The 24816-nt window shown below is 41.2% G+C and overlaps 1 protein-coding gene across 2 annotated transcripts in view; it reads right to left on the bottom strand.

Moving 5' to 3' along the window:
* Positions 1-24771, bottom strand: part of cngk (cyclic nucleotide-gated potassium channel) — a 34976-nt gene extending 10205 nt beyond the window's left edge. Inside the window, exons 1-21 of one of the 2 annotated variants that reach the window (XM_071339651.1) lie at positions 24201-24771; positions 12101-12380; positions 11733-11832; positions 11475-11560; positions 11025-11109; positions 10563-10740; positions 9350-9514; positions 9078-9224; positions 8756-8818; positions 8524-8638; positions 8243-8379; positions 6425-6523; positions 2159-2294; positions 1871-1984; positions 1595-1767; positions 1367-1509; positions 1159-1268; positions 946-1078; positions 738-854; positions 551-650; positions 116-262 (exon numbers count right to left, since the gene is read on the bottom strand). In XM_071339651.1, coding sequence (XP_071195752.1) covers positions 116-262; positions 551-650; positions 738-854; positions 946-1078; positions 1159-1268; positions 1367-1509; positions 1595-1767; positions 1871-1984; positions 2159-2294; positions 6425-6523; positions 8243-8379; positions 8524-8638; positions 8756-8818; positions 9078-9224; positions 9350-9514; positions 10563-10740; positions 11025-11109; positions 11475-11560; positions 11733-11832; positions 12101-12380; positions 24201-24362 — 2790 coding nt within the window. In that variant the 5' untranslated portion in view covers positions 24363-24771. Of the gene's footprint in view, positions 1-115; positions 263-550; positions 651-737; positions 855-945; positions 1079-1158; positions 1269-1366; positions 1510-1594; positions 1768-1870; positions 1985-2158; positions 2295-6424; positions 6524-8242; positions 8380-8523; positions 8639-8755; positions 8819-9077; positions 9225-9349; positions 9515-10562; positions 10741-11024; positions 11110-11474; positions 11561-11732; positions 11833-12100; positions 12381-24200 lie in introns of those variants that run through there. The other variant, XM_071339652.1, reaches the window with a different exon arrangement.
* Between the last annotated feature and the right edge of the window lie 45 nt (positions 24772-24816).

Below are 24816 nucleotides of genomic sequence, written 5' to 3'. Positions count from 1 at the left end.
AAAATCAAATCAAAGGATTTACTTGTAAAAACAAAAACAAATGGGGGGTGAGTAACTGTATAATGTGAATACACATTACGTATCATTCATACAAGCATAACTCTTTCATACAAACCTGGCAAGTCCCTTTTCGAATGCAAAATAGTTCTCTGGTAATAGTTTCACTGTACTGGATGATCTCCCCTCTGGGAAAGAAATACATGACAGATGTTGATGCGAGATCCCGAATGAATGCTTGTCCAGCTTGCTCGAAATAAGGAATCTGTTGAGTAAAAATAAATGTCCCTCTTTATTTAAACATAGGTTGATTATGCTGTATAAAACGGATGATGGTTGCAATGAAAGAAGAAATAACTGATGAGCTCATAAATGACTCAAAAGCATAATAGTGTCACCCCTGTTATGATTGTATATTAAGTTAAAGCTGTATGAAAAATCGATTTCCTTTATAAACAGTCTGCAATGTGTTTTTCTTCCTAACTACAAAATATGTGATATGACTGTCTTTATCAGCATACAGGTACATACTGTACAAAACAAATATGGATACCTTTGACAAGAACCTCCCTCTCTCTTTCATCAGGACAATCTGTTGAAGTTCGATTGGCAAGTCATGCATTAAAAATTGGCCTCCTGGGTATGCTTGACCCCTGAAACATAAAAATAATAATACATATTTGGTCTATTGAAAGGAATGGCCTCTGAGATATATTTGAAAAACTTAAAAACAAACTTACTGGTACTTTGACCAAAGAAGACTCATATACTCAGTGACCCTTGTTTGAAGAGATAAACTAAGGTCATGGCTTTCCATGAAGTTGGTCATAGCTGAGAGGAGATTCTGAAATGTAACCCTGGAGAAAAGATAGTCTTGCTTAGGAGTTATAAACCAATGCACATCAATACACACTCATTAAAAAACATACAAAAGTAAAAAATATTCACCTGGCAGCTTTCTGACTGGCCAATGTGGCATAGACTTGACTGATAATGTAGTTAAAGACAAACAAGCCAATGAAGCAAACAAACACAGCAGTAAGTCGCTCTTTCATAGTGCTGGGAACAATGTCACCATATCCTGAGAGAGAAATATTCAGTTATGAAACGTTTAAGGCACTGTACTGTTGTATTTACTGAGCGGGGTGGACTTAATCTTACCAATGGTTGTCATGCTTGTTGTGGTCCAATAAACAGAAATCATATAATGATACAAGTTGCTATGGCTGGCTTTCAGTCCTGTGTTCCAGGCCCATGACTCTTCATCACACCTATGGAAAAATGTAATACTTGTCTAAACATCAATTGAAACATAAGTCATTAACACTTCCAACCCATTGTCTTTTTTTCTAAAAGGTTGGAATATTACCTGAAGTCCTTGCAGCCTGTGAGATACATTACTCCAGAGCAACAGTGCACAGAGAAAATCAGGAGGAAAAGACATTTAGCCGTTCTTAGCTCAAACAGGTTCTTATCCATGTCATTTTCTTTTTTGTTGAAAAACAAACACACCTGAAATGTAAGAACATTTGTGTTCAGGTTCAGCCTCACAATGACCTACATGGTCATAAAAACTATGAGACATTAAACTTGTTACCTTCCGAATCCAAATAAGACGATTCCATCGGACATAGCCTAAAACTTTCCAATGTGCTTCTCCGCTTGTTGTAAAAGAGAAGAAGTCCAAAGGGAAAACAGCCAGGACGTCATAATACAGATTCCAAGATTTTCGATAGTTGTCAAAAATACCCATTATGTCAGCTTGATAGCCTTTGTTAACAGAGAAAATAAACCACAATTAACATGCGTGTTTCTATTCACTGAAATGGCATCAGTATCAAACCTATCAAAACAACAAAGACCAAAACATTACCATCTTTTGTAAAAACTTCTGTGCGGAGGTTCACAAATATGTCGATAATGGCAAAAAAATCAACCAACGAGCTGATTGTAAGATAGAGCGCACCCCATCCTTCGTTGTAAAAGCCTGTAAAGCCATTTTTTAAAAACTTCACAAAAACATTTTCAGGAATCGATTCATTTTAGATTAAGGACTCGCTAACCTTTAGTGGTGGATGCATTTCTTTCAACAAAAGAGTTTACAGTTGTTCTAGTGGTGGTCTGGAAAATCAGGTAATTGAAAAATTCCAACAGGACTCACCCTTTGTGTCTAGATTGTTGGTGAAAAAAAGTACCCATGTTTCAATAAAAATGGAAATGGTGATACACCACAACATAAAAACCTCCCACTTCTGAGCAAAAATGCCATCTGGTCGAATAGTTCTCATCCAAACAGACTGGGATAAAAAAAAAATCAAGATATTAAGCACTCATAGAAGGATATACAGTTGAAGTCGGAAGTTTACATACACCTTAGCCAAATAAATTTAAACTCAGTTTTTCACAATTCCTGACATTTAATCCTAGTAAAAATTCCCAGTCTTTGGTCAGATAGGATCACAACTTTATTTTAAGAATTTGAAATGTCAGAATAACATTAGAGAGAATTATTTATTTCAGCTTTTATTTCTTTCATCACATTCCCAGTGGGTCAGAAGTTTGCATACACTCAATTAGTATTTGGTAGCATTGCCTTTCAATCGTTTAACTTGGGTAAAACGTTTTGGGTAGCCTTCCACAAGCTTCCCACATTAAGTTGGATGAATTTTGGCCCATTCCTCCTGACAGAGCTGGTGTAACGGAGTCAGGTTTGTAGGCCTCCTTGCTCGCACATGCTTTTTCAGTTCTGCCCACACATTTTCTATAGGATTGATGTCAGGGTTTTGTGATGGCCACTCCAATACCTTGACTTTGTTGTCCTCAAGCCATTTTGACACAACTTTGGAAGTATGCTTGGGGTCATTGTCCATTTGGAAGACCCATTTGCGACCAAGCTTTAACTTCCTGACTGATGTGTTGAGATGTTGATTCAATATACCCACATAAATTTCCTGCCTCATGATGCCATCTATTTTGTGAAGTGCACCAGTCCCTCCTGCAGCAAAGCACCCCCACAACATGATGCTGCCACCCCAGTGCTTCACGGTTGGGATGGTGTTCTTCGGCTTGAAAGCATCCCTCCTTTTCCTCCAAAACATAACGATGGTCATTATGGCCAAACAGTTCTATTTTTGTTTCAGAGGATATTTCTCCAAAAAGTAAAATTTTTGTCCCCATGTGCAGTTGCAAACCGTAGTCTGGCTTTTTTATGGCGGTTTTGGAGCAGTGGCTTCTTCCTTGCTGAGCAGCCCTTCAGGTTATGTCGATATAGGACTCGTTTTACTGTGGATATAGATACTTTTGTACTTGTTTCCTCCAGCATCTTCACAAGGTCCTTTGCTGTTGTTCTGGGATTGATTTGCACTTTTCGCACCAAAGTACGTTCATCTCTAGGAGACAGAACGCGTCTCTTTCCTGAGCGGTATGAAGGCTGCGTGGTCTCATGGTGTTTATATTTGCATACTATTGTTTGTACAAAAGAACGTGGTACCTTCAGGCATTTGGAAATTGCTCCCAAGGATGAACCAGACTTGTGGAGGTCTACAATTGTATTTCTGAGGTCTTGGCTGATTTCTTTTGATTTTCCCATGATGTCAAGCAAAGAGGCACAGAGTTTGAAGGTAGGCCTTGAAATACATCCACAGGTACACCTCCAATTGACTCAACTTATGTGTCACGCCCTGACCATAATTTGCTGTGTATGTTTCTATGTTTTGTTTGGTCAGGGTGTGATCTGAGTGGGCATTCTATGTTGTTTGTCTAGTTTGTCTATTTCTATGTGTTTGGCCTGATATGGTTCTCAATCAGAGGCAGGTGTGTGTCGTTGTCTCTGATTGGGAGCCATATTTAGGTAGCCTGTTTTGTATTGTGGGTTGTGGGTGATTGTTCCTGTTACTGTGTTCCTGTGTTTTGTGTTGTCACTTTACGGGACTGTTTCGTCTTCGTTCATTTATTTTGTTATTTTGTTTGTTTCACGTATTCCTATTAAAATGGATACTCACCACGCTGCATCTTGGTCCGACATTTCTTACTCCTCAGACTACCGTTACAGAATCACCCACCACCAAAGGACCAAGCAGCGTGGTAACGGGCAGCAGCAGCAGCAGCGATCGCAGGACTCCTGGACCTGGGAGGAAATTCTGGACGGCAAGGGACCCTGGGCACAAGCTGGAGAATATCGCCGCCCCAAGGCTGAGTTGGAGGCAGCGAAAGCGGAGAGGTGGCGGTATGAGGAAGCAGCACGAAAGCGCGTAAGGAAGCCCGAGAGGCAGCCCCAAACATTTCTTGGGGGGGGCACACGGGGAGTGTAGCTAAGTCAGGTAGGATACCTGAGCCAACTCCCCGTGCTTACCGTGGAGAGAGATGGTCCGGGCAGGCACCGTGTTATGCGGAGATACGCACGGTGTCTCCAGTACGTGTGCATAGCCCGGTGCGGTACATAGCAGTGCCTCGTATCGGCCGGGCTAGAGTGGGCATCGAGCCAGGTGCCATGAAGCCAGCTCTACGCATCTGGTCTCCAGTGCGTCTCCTCGGGCCGGTGTACATGGCACCAGCCCTACGCATGGTGTCTCCAGTACGTGTGCATAGCCCAGTGCGGCCTATTCCACCTCGCTGCACTGGCATGGCTACAGTGAGCATTCAGCCAGGTAGGGTTGGGCAGGCTCGGTGCTCGAGACCTGTAGTGCACCTTCACGGTCCGCTCTATCCGGTGCCTTCTCCACGCACCAGCCCTCCTGTGGCAGCCCCACGCACCAGCTCTCGTGTGGCAGCTCCACGCACCAGCCCTCCGGTGGCGGTACCACGTACTAGGCCTCCAGTTCCAGCACCCCGCACTCGCCCTGAGGTGCGTGTCCCCAGCCCGGTACCATCAGTTCCGGCACCACGCACCAGGCCTACAGTGCGCCTCCAGGGTCCAGTATGCCCTGTTCCTGCTTCCCGCACTCGCCTAGTGGTGCGCGTCCCCAGCCCGGTACCACCAGTTCCGGCACCACGCACCAAGCCTGGTCCTCCTGTCCAGCGCCGCCTGAGTCTCCCTCCTGTCAAGCGCCGCCAGAGTCGCCCATCTGTCCTGAGCCGCCAGAGTCGCCCGTCTGTCCTGAGCCGCCAGAGTCGCCCGTCTGTCCTGAGCCGCCAGAGTCGCCCGTCTGTCCTGAGCCGCCAGAGTCGCCCGTCTGTCCTGAGCCGCCAGAGTCGCCCGTCTGTCCTGAGCCGCCCGTCTGTCCTGAGCCGCCAGAGTCGCCCGTCTGTCCTGAGCCGCCCGTCTGTCCTGAGCCGCCAGAGTCGCCCGTCTGTCCTGAGCCGCCAGAGTCGCCCGTCTGTCCTGAGCCGCCAGAGTCGCCCGTCTGTCCTGAGCCGCCCTTCAGTCCAGAGGCGCCTGAGCCGCCCTTCAGTCCAGAGGCGCCTGAGCCGCCCTTCAGTCCAGAGGCGCCTCAGCCGCACTTCAGTCCGGAGCTGCCCCTCAGTCCGGAGGCGCCCCTCAGTCCAGAGGCGCTCCTCAGTCAAGTGGGGCCCTTTATTAGGGTAAAGAGGTTACTGAAGCGGGCAATGACTATGGTGGAGTGGGGTCCACATCCCGCGCCAGAGCCGCCACCGTGGAGAGATGCCCACCCAGACCCTCCTCTATAGGTTTAGGTGTTGCGCACCTTTGGGGGGGGGGGGGGGACCTGTCACGCCGTGACCATAGTTTGCCGTGTATGTTTCTATGTTTTGTTTGGTCAGGGTGTGATCCGAGTGGGCATTCTATGTTGTTTGTCTAGTTTGTCTATTTCTATGTTTGGCCTGATATGGTTCTCAATCAGAGGCAGGTGTGTGTCGTTGTCTCTGATTGGGAGCCATATTTAGGTAGCCTGTTTTGTATTGTGGGTTGTGGGTGATTGTTCCTGTTACTGTGTTCCTGTGTTTTGTGTTGTCACTTTACGGGACTGTTTCGTCTTCGTTCGTTTATTTTGTTATTTTGTTTGTTTCACGTATTCCTATTAAAATGGATACTCACCACGCTGCATCTTGGTCCGACATTTCTTACTCCTCAGACGGGGAGGACGAAGACTACCGTTACATTATGTCAATTAGTCTATCAGAAGCTTCTAAAGCCATGACATCATTTTCTGGAATTTTCAAAGCTGTTTAAAGGCACAGTCAACTTAGTGTATGTAAACTTCTGACCCACTGGAATTGTGATACAGTGAATTATAAGTGAAATAATCTGTCTGTAAACAATTGTTGGGAAAATTGCTTGTGTCATGCACAAAGTAGATTTCCTCACCGACTTGCCAAACCTATAGTTTGTTAACAAGAAATTTGTGGAGTGGTTGAAAAAAACTAGTTTTAATGACTCCAACCTAAGTGTATGTAAACTTCTGACTTCAACTGTACAATTAAATAAATGTTCTCTTATTTCTGAGCAATTTGCTTCGTTCATTTAACCTACCCTTTTCACATCTGTAGATGTTTTAACTGATGAAGAGACATTGTGGGACTGGTTTGCAAGATATTCCATAAACAATGTAAAAATCTTCTGATCCCTTGGCTGAAAAGGAAAATAATTAAATACAATAACATCACGCCAAGTCTATTTTCCTCAAATAGACGTGCAGTACCAGTCAAAGGTTTGGCCACACCTACTAATTCCAGGGTTTTTCTTTATTTTTTAAAATTTTCTACATTGTAGAATAATAGTGAAGACATCAAAACTATGAAATAACACATATGGAATCATGTAGCAACCAGTGTTAAACAAAGAATTAGAAATTCTTCAAAGTAGCCACCCTATGCCCTGATGAGAGCTTTGCACACTCTTGGCATTCTCTCAACCACCTTCACGAAGTAGTCACCTGGAATGCATTTCAATTAACAGGTGTGCCTTGTTAAAAGTTATTTTGTGCATTGGAGCCAATCAGTTGTGTTGTGCCAAGGTAGGGGTGGTATACAGAAGATAGCCCTATTTGGTAAAATACCAAGTCCATATTATGGCAAGAACAGCTCAAATAAGCAAAGAGGTGCTTTGCTGGTGACACTGTCAGTGATTTATTTAGAATTCAAAGCACACTTAACCAGCATGGCTGCCACAGCATTCTGCAGCGATACTCCATCCCATCTGGTTTGCGCTTAGTGGGACTATCATTTGTTTTCAACAGGACAATGACCCAACACACTTCCAGGCTGTGTAAGGGCTATTTGACCAAGAAGGAGAGTGATGGAGTGCTGCATCAAATGACCTGGCCTCCACAATTACCCGACCTCAACCCAATTGAGATGGTTTGGGATAACTTGGACCGTTGGAAAAGCATTCCAGGTGAAGCTGGTTGAGAGAATGCCAAGAGCGTACAAAGCTGTCATCAAGGCAAAGGATGGCTACTTTGAAGAATATAAATTGTATTTTGATTTGTTTAACATTTTTTTGGTTACTGTAAGAATATTTCAAAGATAAATACACAACGCAGAGGACGAGAGGTCAATAGAGTACTAACGGTCAATAGGGAATTATCAATGGAAATAGTTGGTTTTCAGTTCAACATCTGTTAGGACTGTCAGTCCTGAACTTATAGCTCTACGTGTGGCACGTGCTTATTGGTCCAACCTGAAATAGGATACTTGTTATTTGGCCATTGGCAGTTTTATTGCAAGGAATTGTAATTGGTCAATCACAGGCTAGGGCTGGGTTATAAAACTACATTCTGTCCCTTTGTTCTGTGGCGAGAACCACAGGAGAATCACAGGACAGAATCACTGAGGACAGGGAAGGAACGACCATCTACCATCTACCTCTCAGCATAACATCTATGATTTATCCTCTTTGAATAACCCTATTTACATATTGTGATTTGCTTTGGGGTCTGTGTTATTAAGTGGCGGCAGGTAGCCTATTGGTTAGAGCGTTGGACTTGTAACCGCAAGGTTGCAATATTAAATCCCTGAGCTGACAAGGCAAAAATCTGTCATTTGCCCCTGAACAAGGCAGTGGTTAACTGTTCCTAGGCGTCATTGAAAATAAGAATTTGTTCTTAACTGACTTGCTTAGTTAAATAAAGGTAAAATGAAAGAATAACATCAACTGCTAACATTACTATATGATTCCATATGTGTTATTTCATGGTTTTGACATCTTCACTATTATTCTACAATGTAGAAAATAGTTAAAATAAAGAAAAACCCTTGAATGAGTAGGTGTCCAAACTTTTGACTGGTACTGTTCATCACTGAAGCATGAACACTGGATGAAATGGCTTGTGATAGAACTCATACTTACCAACAGATTTACACTTAAATCCTTCTGAAAAACCACATTCTGGGGGTTCGATGCCACTCCTAGAGCAAAGGCTTCCCTAATAGGATGCTTAACATTATGCAGCCGTTTTTGAGCTGTTCTTGCTATCTTCAAACCAGCTGTTGGAAGATATTATATTTTGAAATATGACAGTATTTGTAATGTCACATAAAATACATATTTCAAAGAAAGGATTTCAAGGGATGTACACTACATTAAACAATATGTTCTATCAAAATGTGATTTAAAAAAACTATACCTACCTTCTGGGTAATCCGCAAACAATGCAAGAAGATCACTTCGTTCCAACACACAAATTTCACACAATGTTGCTGCACAAATCGTAGTGTTTCTCGGAATTCTGTACATCAGATAAGCCTTGAAGGACAATAATCATATTTTACACACACGTGATGCATAAGCCCATGGAATAGCTTTATATTTTTAAATAAATATTTCAAAATATCAAAACAGACGTGATGCTCTTTGCCATACCTCTCCAATTAACGATCCAGGTAGCAAACGGGCAACTTTGTCACAATAATTATCTCCTAATACCTGTAAGGAGGGCATAATAATTTGTAAACGGAAGCAATTTTTTAATGAATTAATTTTGAAATATGGAAATCTAAATTTGGTTGGACACTCAATGTTTACAGCATAGGACTATACATTTTCACTTTAGTTTGGTAAAGACTTGGATGATCGATTAAAGTTTTGTACTAACTAGTTTAATCATGTTGAATGAAAAACTATTATTCATTATGATGGCATCAAAGTGATGACTGCTGATATTCATAGATAAAACTAAATGTACCTGCACCACTCCGTGTTCAATGTAGTATGCATTTTGATTGATTTCTCCAGGCTTTGCCAAAATTTGTCCAGGACTGTATGTGTAGGTGTTGAATTTAAGTGACAAAGCCCTTTTGAAGCCATCTTCGGTATCATGAAACAGGGTTGTCTGAAAGAGAATACAAAACATTGAATACTCATTGTCTCAACAGTTCAAGCCTTTGACTTTATCTTAGTACTATAAGGATCATACATGGCTGACCAAACCAAGGTACACATTAAAACAAATCTTACCTTTTTCATCAGAGGTTTGTAACAAGCAGAGGATATTTCTGAATGCAGCGCAAAAGGAAGGTCATCCAGTAGGCCAGCGATTATACTGCCTTTGCGATGCGTCCACAGATAATAGTAATATTTATGCACCCATGTTTGAACTTCCTCTGGCAATCCCATTTGTTTCTGGAAAAAGACGATTTATCACCATTATTACTTTTTTATACAACGGGTAGGTCCAATCCTGAATGCAGATTGGTTCAAACTGGATTCTAGCCGGTGTCTATTCCACAAGTTACCATCGGCTAAATCTATGACGTTAAAATGCCTATCCACTGTCTCACCAGCCCAGCCAAGCAATTTATTAACTTGATCTCCACTATAAAAAGCATCTAGACATTATCTTACATGTCTTTTAGACTAACATTTAGTTTTCAACAGCAGAGATTTGTATAAACCTTCAGGCAGCGTTTCTCAGCCAGACTAAATCATTAATCAGATGGCATAATTTTTGGGGGATATATACAAAGAAATGTCAATTGAAAAAAGATAAAACAAAATGTATTGCAGCTAGTTTGCAGCCTTTCCAGCTTCAGTTTGAAGTGACTGTGTTAGCTGTGTTGTTGGCTAGCTCCTCTGAACAACAGTGTCCTGATGAGTGAGCACATTTTCTATGCCAGGTGAAATCACGCCTCATTAGCTCATTGTTATGGATGTATCCAAATAAATGTCTTTAGAAAACAGCTTAAACAAATGAAAATGAATCTACTTTGCTGTTATTCTGGCTTGATTGTAAGTTAGCCATAGTTGGCTAGCCAGCAAGTAAGGGATAAGAACGGTGCCAGCCAGTATGGCAATGGAACACTTAGAACGACTGCCATAGATACAGAACAAAAAGACTGAACACCAGGGTCACGTCTCTAGCAACCGAACCGATAGAACGAACGACCAGCAGGCTTGCGTAGCAACCCTAGATTTGTGTCGGGACTATATCTTGTGGAAGGATAAAATAGTATGAATAAGTTAATCAAAATAACATTTTTAATGAAAATATGTCCATTTTTATTTGAATATTGTGGTAACCCGTTGTATAAAAGTGATAATGCCCTCGAAACCGGTGTTTGGAGGACATATTGACAGGGTTTGCCCTAACAACACACGTGCCAATATATCCTCCAAACACCGTCTTCTCGGGCATTATCACTTAATTATGTCAATGGGTGTTGAGATATACCATATGAAGACAAATGGACTCCATTCGATGGCAGAACCTTCCTCTCCGGGCATCCAGATTGCTAATGATGGAGCTCATTCCAGTCGCGATGACTCCAATGAAGGCAAATAAACCAACCACCATTACCAGTGAGGCAACCATAACCTCCGGGATCTTCTTAGCATGTATGTCTCCATAGCTAAGAAAATCTAAATATTATTATACTTTCAGTTCTTTATGAAAAATTACCAGTATTCTAAAGCATTCAATACAAAACACATGTGCCCGTCAAAAACAAACTAATGCAAATAACAGAGGAACACAAATGTATGGAGAACGTCACAAAGCATCCATGTGGTTATAGGTAGCCCAGATGGTTATTTTGTGATGTTTAATAGCCTTTGTCTAACATTGCTCACTATATCCAAGTGGTACTGGTAAAAAATATATATATTTAAACCCACTAAAGAGCAACTTACTTACCCCACAGAACATAGAGTTATTGCAGACCAGTATAGTGACGTGGCGTAAAACTCAAAATCTGTTACTCCAGTCAAATTGGTTGAAACTTCAAGAAAAAACATTGAATTCAATACATAACAGTGACTCATTCATACATGCACCTACAATGATACATTTATTAACATCTTAGTGTTGTTAACATGTTTATCAACACCAATGATGGGATTACATCGTTGGTCAACACTTATGAAACAAATCCCATCTCTGTTTCCAGTCATTAGAGAATGTTTTGCTCTACATCAGGGCTCTATGCTGACTCTTCCCCCCCCCCCCCCCCCTAGATGTAAATTACAGGTCGCACAGCAAAATATTTATGTGAGTAAAATGGTTGCACTGTAGAGCCCTACTCTACATACATACAGTACCTAGCTAACTACCTAATTTTGCAAAGAAGAAAACTCTAAAACGTACACTCTGGCAACAGCTGTAACCAGTTCTCCTCTTTTGGACACTCCCTTGGATGGCCACCATGAGCAGCTATACACGCCTGATTGTACCTAGTATGCAAAAATAAAGAAGATAATAAGGAATTCAACTTTAAAATACAAGTATTTTATCTTTCATCTTGAGACTGAAGGAAAAAACATGTCATAGTCTTACTTGTAAAGGGGCCTTTGAATGGTGGGTGGTTTGAAGGACCATGTAATTTTGACTAAAAGACCAACTCACCAGGCACACGCAGAGACTTGAACACAGAGGACAACAATAGAAAAGGAATTCAGGACTGCAACATGTATCTTGTTGGTGTCAGGTTCTTTTCCAAAGGACGCTTAATTGAAACAATATGAGACATTATATACAGGTTAAGATTAGATTAATTGGCAGTTTTGGAAGAATTTTTACAATATAAATTAAGCTAACCGTTTTTTTGCCACAGTAAATAGAATTCTATAATTTTATCTTGTTGTCATTATGTTAATCATTAACATGTACCATTATTTATTTATTTTTTAACTTTAGGTGGTTTACAAATACAGTATTGATTAATGTCATCACTATTGTACAATAAAACAATCAAATGAAATCAAGAAACTTACATATTATGTCAAACAGCCGTAAGACTCTTAGACATCGATTGATATGCATAAAATGCAATTCAGGCGAGGCGTATCTCAGAGTCTCAAAGGGAAGAACAGCCAACAGGTCCATGATAAACCATGTTTGGAGATATTTTCTCTGCACTGGTTTAGAATCGATTATGACGACACCATTACTTTCATATCCAATGTAAAAGCGTGAGATGATGTTCAACAGGAAGATCACATCCAGGCAGTATCTTATCCCAACAACGACAGGGATAGCGGAGTTGAAGAACAGCTAAAAACAAAGCAAAAAGGTTAGCTGGAGGGGGACCTGTATCCGTGATTTTGACCAGATAGACAGATCATCTGCAGAGATATAGCTGTGTAGCTATGTATTCGCCTAAGATTGTACTTTTCTATACCACATATCATATGGCTGTGTACAAAACCAAAGTAATCTTATTTTAGCGCATATAAAAATCCGCCAATGGATGTTTTAACAAGGTGGTGCTTCTGAGTACGGCTGGGGGGAGGCGCCCTCCTTTGGACTCAGAGATTTTTGAACACTTATAAATGCCATTTCCTGCAATCTAGTGCAAAACACGGCCTTATATGATATATCAGTTTTTTTTTTTAAATGATATAGTGCATATACAGTGGGGAGAACAAGTATTTGATACACTGCCGATTTTGCAGGTTTTCCTACTTACAAAGCATGTAGAGGTCTGTAATTTTTATCATAGGTACACTTCAACTGTGAGAGGCGGAATCTAAAACAAAAATCCAGAAAATCACATTGTATGATTTTTAAGTAATTAATTTGCATTTTATTGCATGACATAAGTATTTGATCACCTACCAACCAGTAAGAATTCCGGCTCTCACAGACCTGTTAGTTTTACTTTAAGAAGCCCTCCTGTTCTCCACTCATTACCTGTATTAACTGCACCTGTTTGAACTCATTACCTGTATAAAAGACACCTGTCCACACACTCAATCAAACAGACTCCAACCTCTCCACAATGGCCAAGACCAGAAAGCTGTGTAAGGACATCAGGGATAAAATTGTAGACCTGCACAAGGCTGGGATGGGCTACAGGACAATAGGCAAGCAGCTTGGTGAGAAGGCAACAACTGTTGGCGCAATTATTAGAAAATGGAAGAAGTTCAAGATGACGGTCAATCACCCTCGGTCTGGGGCTCCATGCAAGATCTCACCTCGTGGGGCATCAATGATCATGAGGAAGGTGAGGGATCAGCCCAGAACTACACGACAGGACCTGGTCAATGACCTGAAGAGAGCTGGGACCACAGTCTCAAAGAAAACCATTAGTAACACATTACGCCGTCATGGATTAAAATACTGCAGCGCACGCAAGGTCCCCCTGCTCAAGCCAGCGCATGTCCAGGCCCGTCTGAAGTTTGCCAATGACCATCTGGATGATCCAGAGGAGGAATGGGAGAAGGTCATGTGGTCTGATGAGACAAAAATAGAGCTTTTTGGTCTAAACTCCACTTGCCGTGTTTGGAGGAAGAAGAAGGATGAGTACAGCCCCAAGAACACCATCCCAATCGTGAAGCATGGAGGTGGAAACATCATTCTTTGGGGATGCTTTTCTGCAAAGGGGACAGGACGACTGCACCGTATTGAGGGGAGGATGGATGGGGCCATGTATCGCGAGATCTTGGCCAACAACCTCCTTCCCTCAGTAAGAGCATTGAAGATGGGTCGTGGCTGGGTCTTCCAGCATGACAACGACCCGAAACACACAGCCAGGGCAACTAAGGAGTGGCTCCGTAAGAAGCATCTCAAGGTCCCGGAGTGGCCTAGCCAGTCTCCAGCCCTGAACCCAATAGAAAATCTTTGGAGGGAGCTGAAAGTCCGTATTGCCCAGCGACAGCCCCGAAACCTGAAGGATCTGGAGAAGGTCTGTATGGAGGAGTGGGCCAAAATCCCTGCTGCAGTGTGTGCAAACCTGGTCAAGAACTACAGGAAACGTATGATCTCTGTAATTGCAAACAAAGGTTTCTGTACTAAATATTAAGTTCTGCTTTTCTGATGTATCAAATACTTATGTCATGCAATAAAATGCTAATTAATTACTTAAAAATCATACAATGTGATTTTCTGGATTTTTGTTTTAGATTCCGTCTCTCACAGTTGAAGTGTACCTATGATAAAAATGACAGACATCTACATGCTTTGTAAGTAGGAAAACCTGCAAAATCGGCAGTGTATCAAATACTTGTTCTCCCCACTGTATATATATATTTTTTTTTACAATCAATATTACCTTACATATATGCTTAGTTGCATTCAAAACAGCTCATAAAAGTCTTTCAGTGGAATGAATACTTAGTAGAACTGTAATACAGAAACCAGCTACCCATCTATATGTACACATAGTGCTGTATTGGTGTGTATTCTCAGATTTTTATTTTATTTTACAGGAAATATTATATAATTCCTATAATATACTCCAATATTCTATATGTGCAACTTATTATGGTATTTGGTTTGCTATAACATTTGATTTAAAGAGACTTGGAGGATTTGGGCATGCTTTTCTAGGTATCCTACCATAAGCCCTAACACACCTATTGATTCTCTAGTAGCGATGCTAATGCTGGATGTGAGGTAAGTAAATAAAGAAAACGAAACCGTATTTTTTGTCATTTTCTCTCAGGATCAATGAATGGATCACTTTTGTCGATAAAATTAAGTATATTAAAATACTGGGTGTACTGGCCCTTTAAATAGCAGTCATTTCTACCACATAAATATGACAAAAATTATATTTACTTAACATTTCTAAAAACTAAATTATACTATATTCAAATTATGGTAAATCAGCTTTTTAGTTCTAGTGTGGGTTGTCCTTTGAAAAGAAAAGCTGCAGATTATTATTTAAGGGAAAATATATATATTTTGGTTTGACAGAATATGCAAATTTACTGTAATTGTGCTAAAATATCATTATTTCTTTATAATATTATATACATGTCTAATGATGTTTTGATAAGAATTAAATTGATATTTTGCTGGAGAAATGTAACCACTCTCAAATTCATAGACAGCGCTATGGATGCAAGGACTAACGATCCATGACATCAAAATTCTAGTTTTAACCATGAGGCCACACAGGGTACTTTGTTAACAAATAGAGAAAAAAACAAGCTATAGCCTATTTTGGGTTCTGATGGGTTACGACAGTTAAACTAAGATAATGAGGCATAAGTTATATTCGTCAAGAATCAATGGGTACATATCATTCATTTATAAGTCCAAAAATAGATGTAGCAACTGCAGATTGCCCCTTTAAATCTGACTTTGTAGTGTTGTAGCACAGCACTTGCCCTGGTCACTAGCTACCGTTATTCTAGCTAGCTACACACATTAAAAGCAAGGTAACATTGAGCCCCACAGTGGACGGGTCATAAAATACCCATAAAACCTAACGTCAAACACGGAAATAGTTCCAATAGTTTTTTCACCATTCATTTTGTCCTTTGTGGATTTTAGAATGTGTTTCGTGTAGGCTTACCCTGACGTGACCTTTTGATAACTGTGTAAATCTCTCTAGGACAAGGTGACTTATATATATATATACTGAACGAAAATATAAACACAACATGTAAAGTGTTGGTCCCATGTCTCATGAGCTGAAATGAAAGATCACAGAAATTTTCCATGCGCACAAAAAGCTTATTTCTCTCAAATTTTGTGCACACATTTGTTTACATCCCTGTTAGTGAGTATTTCTCCTTTGCCAAGATAGTCCATCCATCTGATAGGAGTGGAATATCAAGAAGCTTATTAAACAGCATGATCATTACACAGGTGCACTTTGTGCTATTACTATTGGAACTATTTCCGTGTTTGACGTTAGGTTTTATGGGTATTTTATGACCCGTCCACTGTGGGGCTCAATGTTACCTTGCTTTTAATGTGTGTAGCTAGCTAGAATAACGGTAGCTAGTGACCAGGGCAAGTGCTGTGCTACAACACTACAAAGTCAGATTTAAAGGGGCAATCTGCAGTTGCTACATCTATTTTTGGACTTATAAATGAATGATATGTACCCATTGATTCTTGACGAATATAACTTATGCCTCATTATCTTAGTTTAACTGTCGTAACCCATCAGAACCCAAAATAGGCTATAGCTTGTTTTTTTCTCTATTTGTTAACAAAGTACCCTGTGTGGCCTCATGGTTAAAACTAGAATTTTGATGTCATGGATCGTTAGTCCTTGCATCCATAGCGCTGTCTATGAATTTGAGAGTGGTTACATTTCTCCAGCAAAATATCAATTTAATTCTTATCAAAACATCATTAGACATGTATATAATATTATAAAGAAATAATGATATTTTAGCACAATTACAGTAAATTTGCATATTCTGTCAAACCAAAATATATATATTTTCCCTTAAATAATAATCTGCAGCTTTTCTTTTCAAAGGACAACCCACACTAGAACTAAAAAGCTGATTTACCATAATTTGAATATAGTATAATTTAGTTTTTAGAAATGTTAAGTAAATATAATTTTTGTCATATTTATGTGGTAGAAATGACTGCTATTTAAAGGGCCAGTACACCCAGTATTTTAATATACTTAATAGTCCATCCATCTGATAGGAGTGGAATATCAAGAAGCTTATTAAACAGCATGATCATTACACAGGTGCACTTTGTTCTGGGGACAATAAAAGGCCACTCTAAAATGTGCAGTTTTGTCACACAACACTATGCCACAGATATCTCAAGTTTTGAGGGATCGTGCAATTGGCATGCCGACTGCAGGAATGTCCACCAGAGATGTTGCCAGAGAACTGAATGTTAATTTCTTTACCATAAGCCGCTTCCAACGTAATTTTAGAGAATTTAACATGATACGTCCAACTGGCCTCACAACCGCAGATCACGTGTAACCACTCCAGCCCAGGACCTCCACATGCGGCTTCTTCACCTGCGGGATCGTCTGAGACCAGACACCCGTACAGCTGATGACACTGAAGAGTATTTCTGTCTGTCATGGCCCTTTTGTGGGGAAAAACTAATTGGCTGGGCCTGGCTCCCAAGTGTGTGGGCCTATGCCCTCCAAGGACCACCCATGGATCCACCCCTTATATGAACTGTAACTCAGTAAAATAGTTGAAATTGTTGCATGTTGCATTTATATTTTTGTTCAGTATATATTAGCATAAAAGTAGACATCATGGAAGACTACAAATCCTGCACGTCACCTCTAGCTGACAGCTTTACTGTCAGCTAGCTAGCTACTAGCTACCTTGACTCCCTTTCTAGGGAGTTTTTCCTAGCCACCGTGCTTCTTTCTACACATGCATTGCTTGCTGTTGGGGGTTTTAGGCTGGGTATTCTGTACAGCACTTTGAGATATCAGTTGATGTAAGAAGGGTTTTATAAATACATTTGATTTGATCCAAAATGAAATATTGAACACTTTAATGTACAGTCCCATATTTTTTTTAGGCATTTGGTCTTGTCTTGTACAGAATACTATATGTATAATGTGCCATGAATACTAGGTAAGTTTTCTGCAAAGAAGCTATATAGTTAGCTTGCTACCTACCTACATGATATTAGCGACACCCTTATTTTACCAGATCCTCTTCTCCTTTAGCCGGTGGAGGTCTTTATTTAATCGCTTATAATTTCTGGCAACTATATGAACCAGGTGAAATCTATTTCAATTCATGGTGTCAGAAGGCACCACTGTATTAAAGCAATTCAGAACTAACTTGTTGACATGTTCTGTTGCAGATTCAATGCCAGAGTAACTCATTGCAGAATGTATCCATAATCATGAATAAATTAAGCATATTTATTTGACAAGAATGCACCTAGTCACCCATCAATCAAGTCAAACACCTGCACTCCAACAATTACATTGTTTTAAAGAAATCAAAATAGTAAACAATGCATACATATGCCTTTTATACATAACATATAAACATCTGAATTTAAGTATTCATTCAATGATTTATTAATCAATACCACAAACCTGTGACATTGATGAGCACCATATGAACTGTTATTACTATCCAATAGCGCACAGATTCTTCTGCTTTTCCAGTTTAGGAATTAGACCAGCACAAATAACACATGTAAAACAGCATATTGTGTTTTTGGTGGGCGAGTTACAAATGGAAAAACTGGATGCGTGAGGTAGGTTTTTATATAAAATACTAGGTCAACTCCAGCAGAATGAGAAACACATTTCACAGACTTAAAACAAGGAAGCCATGCCTAAAGATATATCAACACCCTTCTGGTCAATTTAACAGGTCCATGTTGCTGCTGTCAATTGTAAGCAGCACATTTACCACTGTATTCAGTCTTAACCCCAGAATAAGCCGGACATCGTTACACAGGTGAGAAAAAGGTAGCAAAAACAGTACACCGCAACACTTAAAATTGTTAGTGAGTCTAGATGTTATCAAATCAGGAGAAGAACAAGTGAAGAAAGCAGCATAGGCAAAATGGGTGAAGGTAGGGTAGGTTTATAGAGGTTTATAGTGTCCGAAGTTGAGGGACCATAGGGCATAGTGTGAAATAAGAGGCAGCTAGAGAGATAGTCGGTCATGGAATAAAAATAAAATAGGGTGTGCTTTCTGCACCCCTTTTAGGTCGATGTCACAAATATCCGGCCCATGTCCAGTCATACTCGGGGTGCAGGCGTGTCCCTTGACGTTAAGCCGTCTGTTGCAGCATTCAAATCGTGGTCATTGTGTGTCTGTGAATCACAACATTAAAAATTATGATTGATCACAGCATTTCCACAAATTGAGCCATAGACAATACAACTTAAGCATTGAGGACAGCATTTTGTTGACAACATGGTGGTTTACAATGTCTACTGTGTGTGAACGATGAAAGAATGTTAGAATGTAGGTCCATTTGAGTGTGTGTGGTCACTTAGACCTTCACATCAACCAGTACTGGGACCATTGGAGACTTACTCTCAAAGTGCTGCTTGAATGTCTTCTGGTCTGCATCTATAAAGGTCAAGTACAAAATGGAGGAAGTAAACAATCTATGGCTTAGATTGAATTCAAAGTAGACAAAAATGACAAACTAAGCAATATGATGCAACAAACTACTACACATATGAAAGACTGTACCACACAGGCCAGTACAATAGCCTACACATGGAGAGGAACCTAAAGGCACATACAGTACCAACCAATACTACTCTCCAGACAGGGCAGGTGTGTACCAGTGCTGCCATGGCTGCAGTCTTCTTCTTAGCAGCCGCCGCCATGGCATCAGTCAACAAGTTCAGCTTCAACTTGAGAGTGGAGCATGCGTTATATATCAAATACTATCAAGAATTATCAAGAATGCCTAGCCCTAGCTTCACCATATAAGTTAGCTAGCTAGTTAACTAGCAAGCTACAATGTTGGTTTATAAAAGCCAAAGAAAGCTAAACTTGTTTTTATGAATTTTTCATGCATTTAAATGGCTGGACAAATAGACTGTTTATGTAGCCATCTAGCCAGGCTAATGTTGCTAACTTGCTAACCATGAGCTAGCTAGCTAAATAACAGGCATTTTCAATAGAAAAATTGCCCAAGACAGTTAACAGAATTGTCAATTTAAACAACTTTAGCCAATTTAATAATTACAAAATGTAGCTAACATTAGATAGTTAATCCAGATATTCTTACCTTTGCCTCGATTCGGCAGTCTCATCCTGATCATCATGGCACTGGTCAGTGATGTGAAGCTTGAGACAGGCATTTGTAGTTCTGTATGATAGCCACATTATCAGCTAATTAGCATTTAATTTTGGTGTGGGTAAAACAGGCGATTATATTGATAATAAAAGTCACCTTGTCCGAGAGAGATTTACACAGTTATCAAAACTTCACACCTGGGTAAGCCTACACAAAACAGAGCACTAAAATTCTAAAATCCACTATGGATAAAATGAATGGTCGAAAAACGATTGGTACCATTTTCGTGTTTGACCACTAGGTTTTTATTATGACTCGTACTGTGGTAGACTTAAATGAAGGATACGTATATACCCACGGTTATGTGGCCTATTGGATCACTCCAATATGGTATCCTTCCGTGCGGCAGAATACATTCCAAATAAGGATTTCAGATTAGTCCCATGTACTGGGTAGTGCTGAGGCTGAGGCTGAGCCCCTTAAATAGCTGCCACCGCACTAGTTCTACTTCTTCGCACTACAACTCTACTACTACTTATTTTTACGTAGATCACAGACAAAGAGGATTGGATTGATCCAATAGTGCACATAACCAGGTAGGGCTGAGCTCAGGGCAGTCATAGTTGCAGTGTCCCTCCATCCCCAATCAGCAGAAGTAACAACCAGCAACATTTTTTTTTTTTTACCTTTATTTAACTGGGCAAGTCAGTTAAGAACAAATTCCTATTTTCAATAACGGCTTAGGAACAGTGGGTTAACTGCCTTGTTCAGGGGTAGAACGACAGATTTTTACCTTGTCAGCTCGGGGATTCGAACTTGCAACCTTTCGGCTGCTAGTCCAACGCTCTAACCACTAGGCTATCCTGCCGCCCCACATTGACTAGATAGTACCTAGAAACGATGCCCAACTGGCCGAGGCGCAAATGTCACTGAGAAGAACTCCTCGGAGCAGGGCCCACGATGTAGCTACTCCTCTAGTAGAATGCGTCCCTACAGAAGAGGTCAGTGGCCGTTGGCCAGCCAATATGCTGTAGTAATAGTTTCCACAATTCAATGTGAGAGTAGCAAACTAAAAACCGATCAGACTGCTGTATTGCCTGTGTCTGTGTAATGGGGCCCTGACCGGGCACAGCACACTTGGGGAAAAACACCCAGCTCACCCACAGCAGAAAGGCATATGCGGACAAATGTAAGGGCCCGGTTCACATGTCTATCAGACAGGACCTTCGGCAAGAATGAGGGGCCCGAGCGGACCATTGCTGGACAGAGACGTTGATTTCCCTTTATAAATTTGGAGAGCAATGGCCGTCGTCATGGCATGCCAAGAAAGCAGCTAGATACACTCTCAATGTGGATCCTGCTCGGCCCACATCGAGCAGTAACTGTGAAAACCGTCAGAACGATTGCACATATGACTCTCACAACCAGGTACAGAATATGCCCCACCACATTTGATATGACACATTGGTAGAAGGAGCCATTACGCTCCGCAATGTGTTCACCACATTGTCCTGAAGACTGGTCCACTAACACCTCTCAGAGGCCAAGCCCGAAGATGGAGGCGGTGCGGGTCCAGGTGCCACTGTGTACCCAGAGCCAGAAAGAGCAGGTCAGGCCTCAGGGGCAGCTGCTATGGGGTCCCTGAAAGGAGGCACAACAGACCACTTTGGTGGTCTCGGCCAGAATGGAGCTATCAAGAGCAATTCAATTCAAGGTTTATTGGCATGGGAAACATGTTAACATTGCCAAAGCAAGTGAAGTAGATAATATACAAAGGTGAAATAAACAAAAATGAACAGTAAACATTACACTCACAGAAGTTCTAAAATAATAAAAGGCATTTCAAATGTCATATTATGTACAAAAAGGAAAATAAATAAACATAAACATGGGTTGTATTTACAGTGGTGTTTGTTCTTCACTGGTTGCCCTTTTCTTGTGGCAACAGGTCACAAATCTTGCTGCTGTGATGGCACTGGTGGCCCATCACGATGACCCTGTCTAGCGTAGCTGTGATCAGGGGAAATGGTGGGAACGCGTAAAGCTTTGTTGCCGGCCAATCGTGAGTGAGCACCACCTGAGGGTGTCCGAGAGCATGTCCACTGCATTGTTCAGGACCCCGGGGATATGTGCTGCTTGCAGTAATGCCAAGCAGTTCTGGGCCCATGGCAAGAGCTCCTGAGACATTGGACCAGGAAATGCTGTCCTACTAGGTTGGGCTGGAACTGTTGGAGAGCTAGGCGAACCACCCTGAGCTCCAACACATTGAATTGTTGACCACTCCATGGCGTGCTCCAGTGTACGCCATTCCTCTGAACATGGCACCCCAACCCATCAAAGAGCGTCAGGGCACACCAGCTCTCTGCGGAGAACTCTGATCAGGAAGGAGCGGGATAGCAAAACATGCACTCAGCACCAACAGTTGACTGTGTCTGTGTTGTTTTGGATGCCGGCCATCACTGAAGTGGCCTGATGGAGAATGCCTAGTGGAACCAACAGTGAAGCCACCATCAGTAGACAAAGTGCCAACAGTTACTCGAACACCGACATGGCTCGTCCAAGATAGAAATGGTTGAGGTAGGATAGGATTTCAGAACTCTCTCACCATAGTAAAAGAAAACTGATAAAGCTTTCGTATTGGCTCTGTCTGTGAAAAGTAAGTGTCCATTGCCTTAGCCGTGCACAACAAACTGAGGGAAGCCCCTAGTTCACCCGCAACAGAAAGAGGAGCATATGTGGACAATTGTAATGGCCGATTAACGTGTCTGTCAGACAGAACCCGAGGGGTTAGGATGTAGGTTGAAACACTTTTCATCTGAACTCATTCGGAAACATTCAGTCAACCAGGGCTTCAACACCAGAAGACCCTGAGACATTAAAAGGCACCAGAAATAGAGTTTGTAGCCTTCCATTACTGTGTTCAGTACCCATGGGGACTCCACTTGCCGCTCTCAGTTTGGCCTTTGGGCCTGTGAGAAGCTGCCAATGCCAGCGACAAGCCACTCAGGATGACTGCCGACTGTCACCCTTCTTAGACACAGTCTAAGTCTGTGGGCAGGGACACCTTGCATTTCTCAAGGTCGAAACGCCATACTGGAAATTGACATTTCTCTCTGTGTGAAGAAAAGGGCAGTGTAACAGAAACATATGGCAACCCCAGATACACACTGCGTATGACCAGTAGTGTCATCTAGCTGTTATGTGAGTTTCTAAGGGAAACTAGGATAGTTACTGTCTGTACTGTAAAGTAGTGTAAGAGAACTATAGCTCAATCAATCAATCAAATGTATTACTAAAGACATTTTTACATCAGCCGATGTCACGAAGTGCTATACAGAAACTCAGCCTAAAACCCCAAACAGCAAGCAATGCAGATATAGAAGCATGGTGGATAGAAAACAACTCCCTAGAAAGGCTTGAACCTAAGAAGAAACCTAGAGAGGAACCAGGCTCTGAGGGGTGGCAAGTCCTCTCATAGATGACCAGCAGGGTCAGATAATAATAGCTAACCCAGATATACACTGAAATCCTCAGTGTAATAGATATGAGCTGTGAGTTTCCAAGTGAAACTAGCTAGCATAGTTACTGTATGTACTGTAAAGTAGTGTAACAGAAAAACTATTGCGCACCAACCCAGCAACGCACTGTGTGACAAACAGAAGTGTAATAGAGCTGTAATGTGAGTTTAATGGAAACTACTATAGTTACGTCTGTACTGTAAAGTAGAGCAACAAAAAAAACATACTAAACTCAGCTACACACTGTACAATGCCGCAGTGTATATATCTGAAAAGTACATTTCCAAGGAAAACCAGGAGAGTTACTGTCTGTACTGTAAATAAGTGCAACAGAACTATAGTACACACAACTACACACAAACCCTTAGTGTAATACAGCTGAGATGTGAGTTTCCAAGGGAACAGTGAACAGACAAGTCACACAGACAACCCCTCAGCGCCGCAATACTGGTCGACAAAACAGAGTATCGCCAAGGTTTGTACACTGTCACAAGTAATAAAAACAGGGACAAAACCCAAACGAGATAGCTGGCATGAGCCAAACCGAGTGGGGGGGGACAGCAGAGCACCCTGATGGAGAGGCTAGCTAGCTAACTGCTCCAAGCTATTGAATAGCTGCGGGTATACTTCTGCGTTTGTACACTCTTAACATCAAGCTCTTACTAAGCAAATACTCTCTGGAATAACCCGGGAAAATTAAGAGGTGGAAGTATTTAAGGGAGTCAGCCGCAGCACTAACCCATACACTGGACTGATCTGAAATCCTTACTCTAAATGTGGCCTGTCGCGCGGAAGGATACCATATTTGAGTGATCCAATATAACAGTAGTGCTCCATACTGACAGCAACATAGCTACATAAATATTTTACAAGGAAGAACATAGCCTACCTCAAATAAAGACACTGTCACAGCCACCAACGATGTTAGGGCGATGAATAAATTCCATATTCGTACAATGTTCTGTTTCGGAGAAATGATGGTGACCTCATTTTTTTTCAAAACGGTTGTCGGGCATTCCTCCTTGATATTGTACATTTCCTCGAAACCCATTGTTAAGGGACAGTTGGTATGGTATCTGTAAAAATCCGCCAGAAAACCAGGATTTATCTGTTTTACTAACGTTAGCTAGTTAGCTAATTTAGTTAGCTAACTAGCTTTCTTTAGCTAATGTAATCTATCTTCATCATAAAAACGTACCAGATGTTGAATTCAAGACATTTTCGTTTGTATCTTCTATATATAACTACCGTTTCTTCAATGTTTCTCTGAAAAAAAATGGGTAAATGTAGCTAACGTTAGAGAGCTAGCTATGAGATGTGAGGGAAACCGTAATATTTCCGAAAAAATCCGTTGGTGATGCTCTCCTCGCTATTATTCCAAACACTCGTTTGAGCGCGCGAGTAAGGCTTTTTGAAATCTGCAGGTGTACCGTGCAGGATGGCTGTGACAGGAGCTTTTCAAATGCAAAAGTTCATACACACCAACTTGAATTATTGCATGTGAA

This window comes from Salvelinus alpinus, chromosome 13 (genome assembly GCF_045679555.1).
Source record: "Salvelinus alpinus chromosome 13, SLU_Salpinus.1, whole genome shotgun sequence".
Classification (NCBI taxonomy): Eukaryota; Metazoa; Chordata; class Actinopteri; order Salmoniformes; family Salmonidae; genus Salvelinus; species Salvelinus alpinus.
This window is presented reverse-complemented; position numbering and strand designations above follow the sequence as displayed.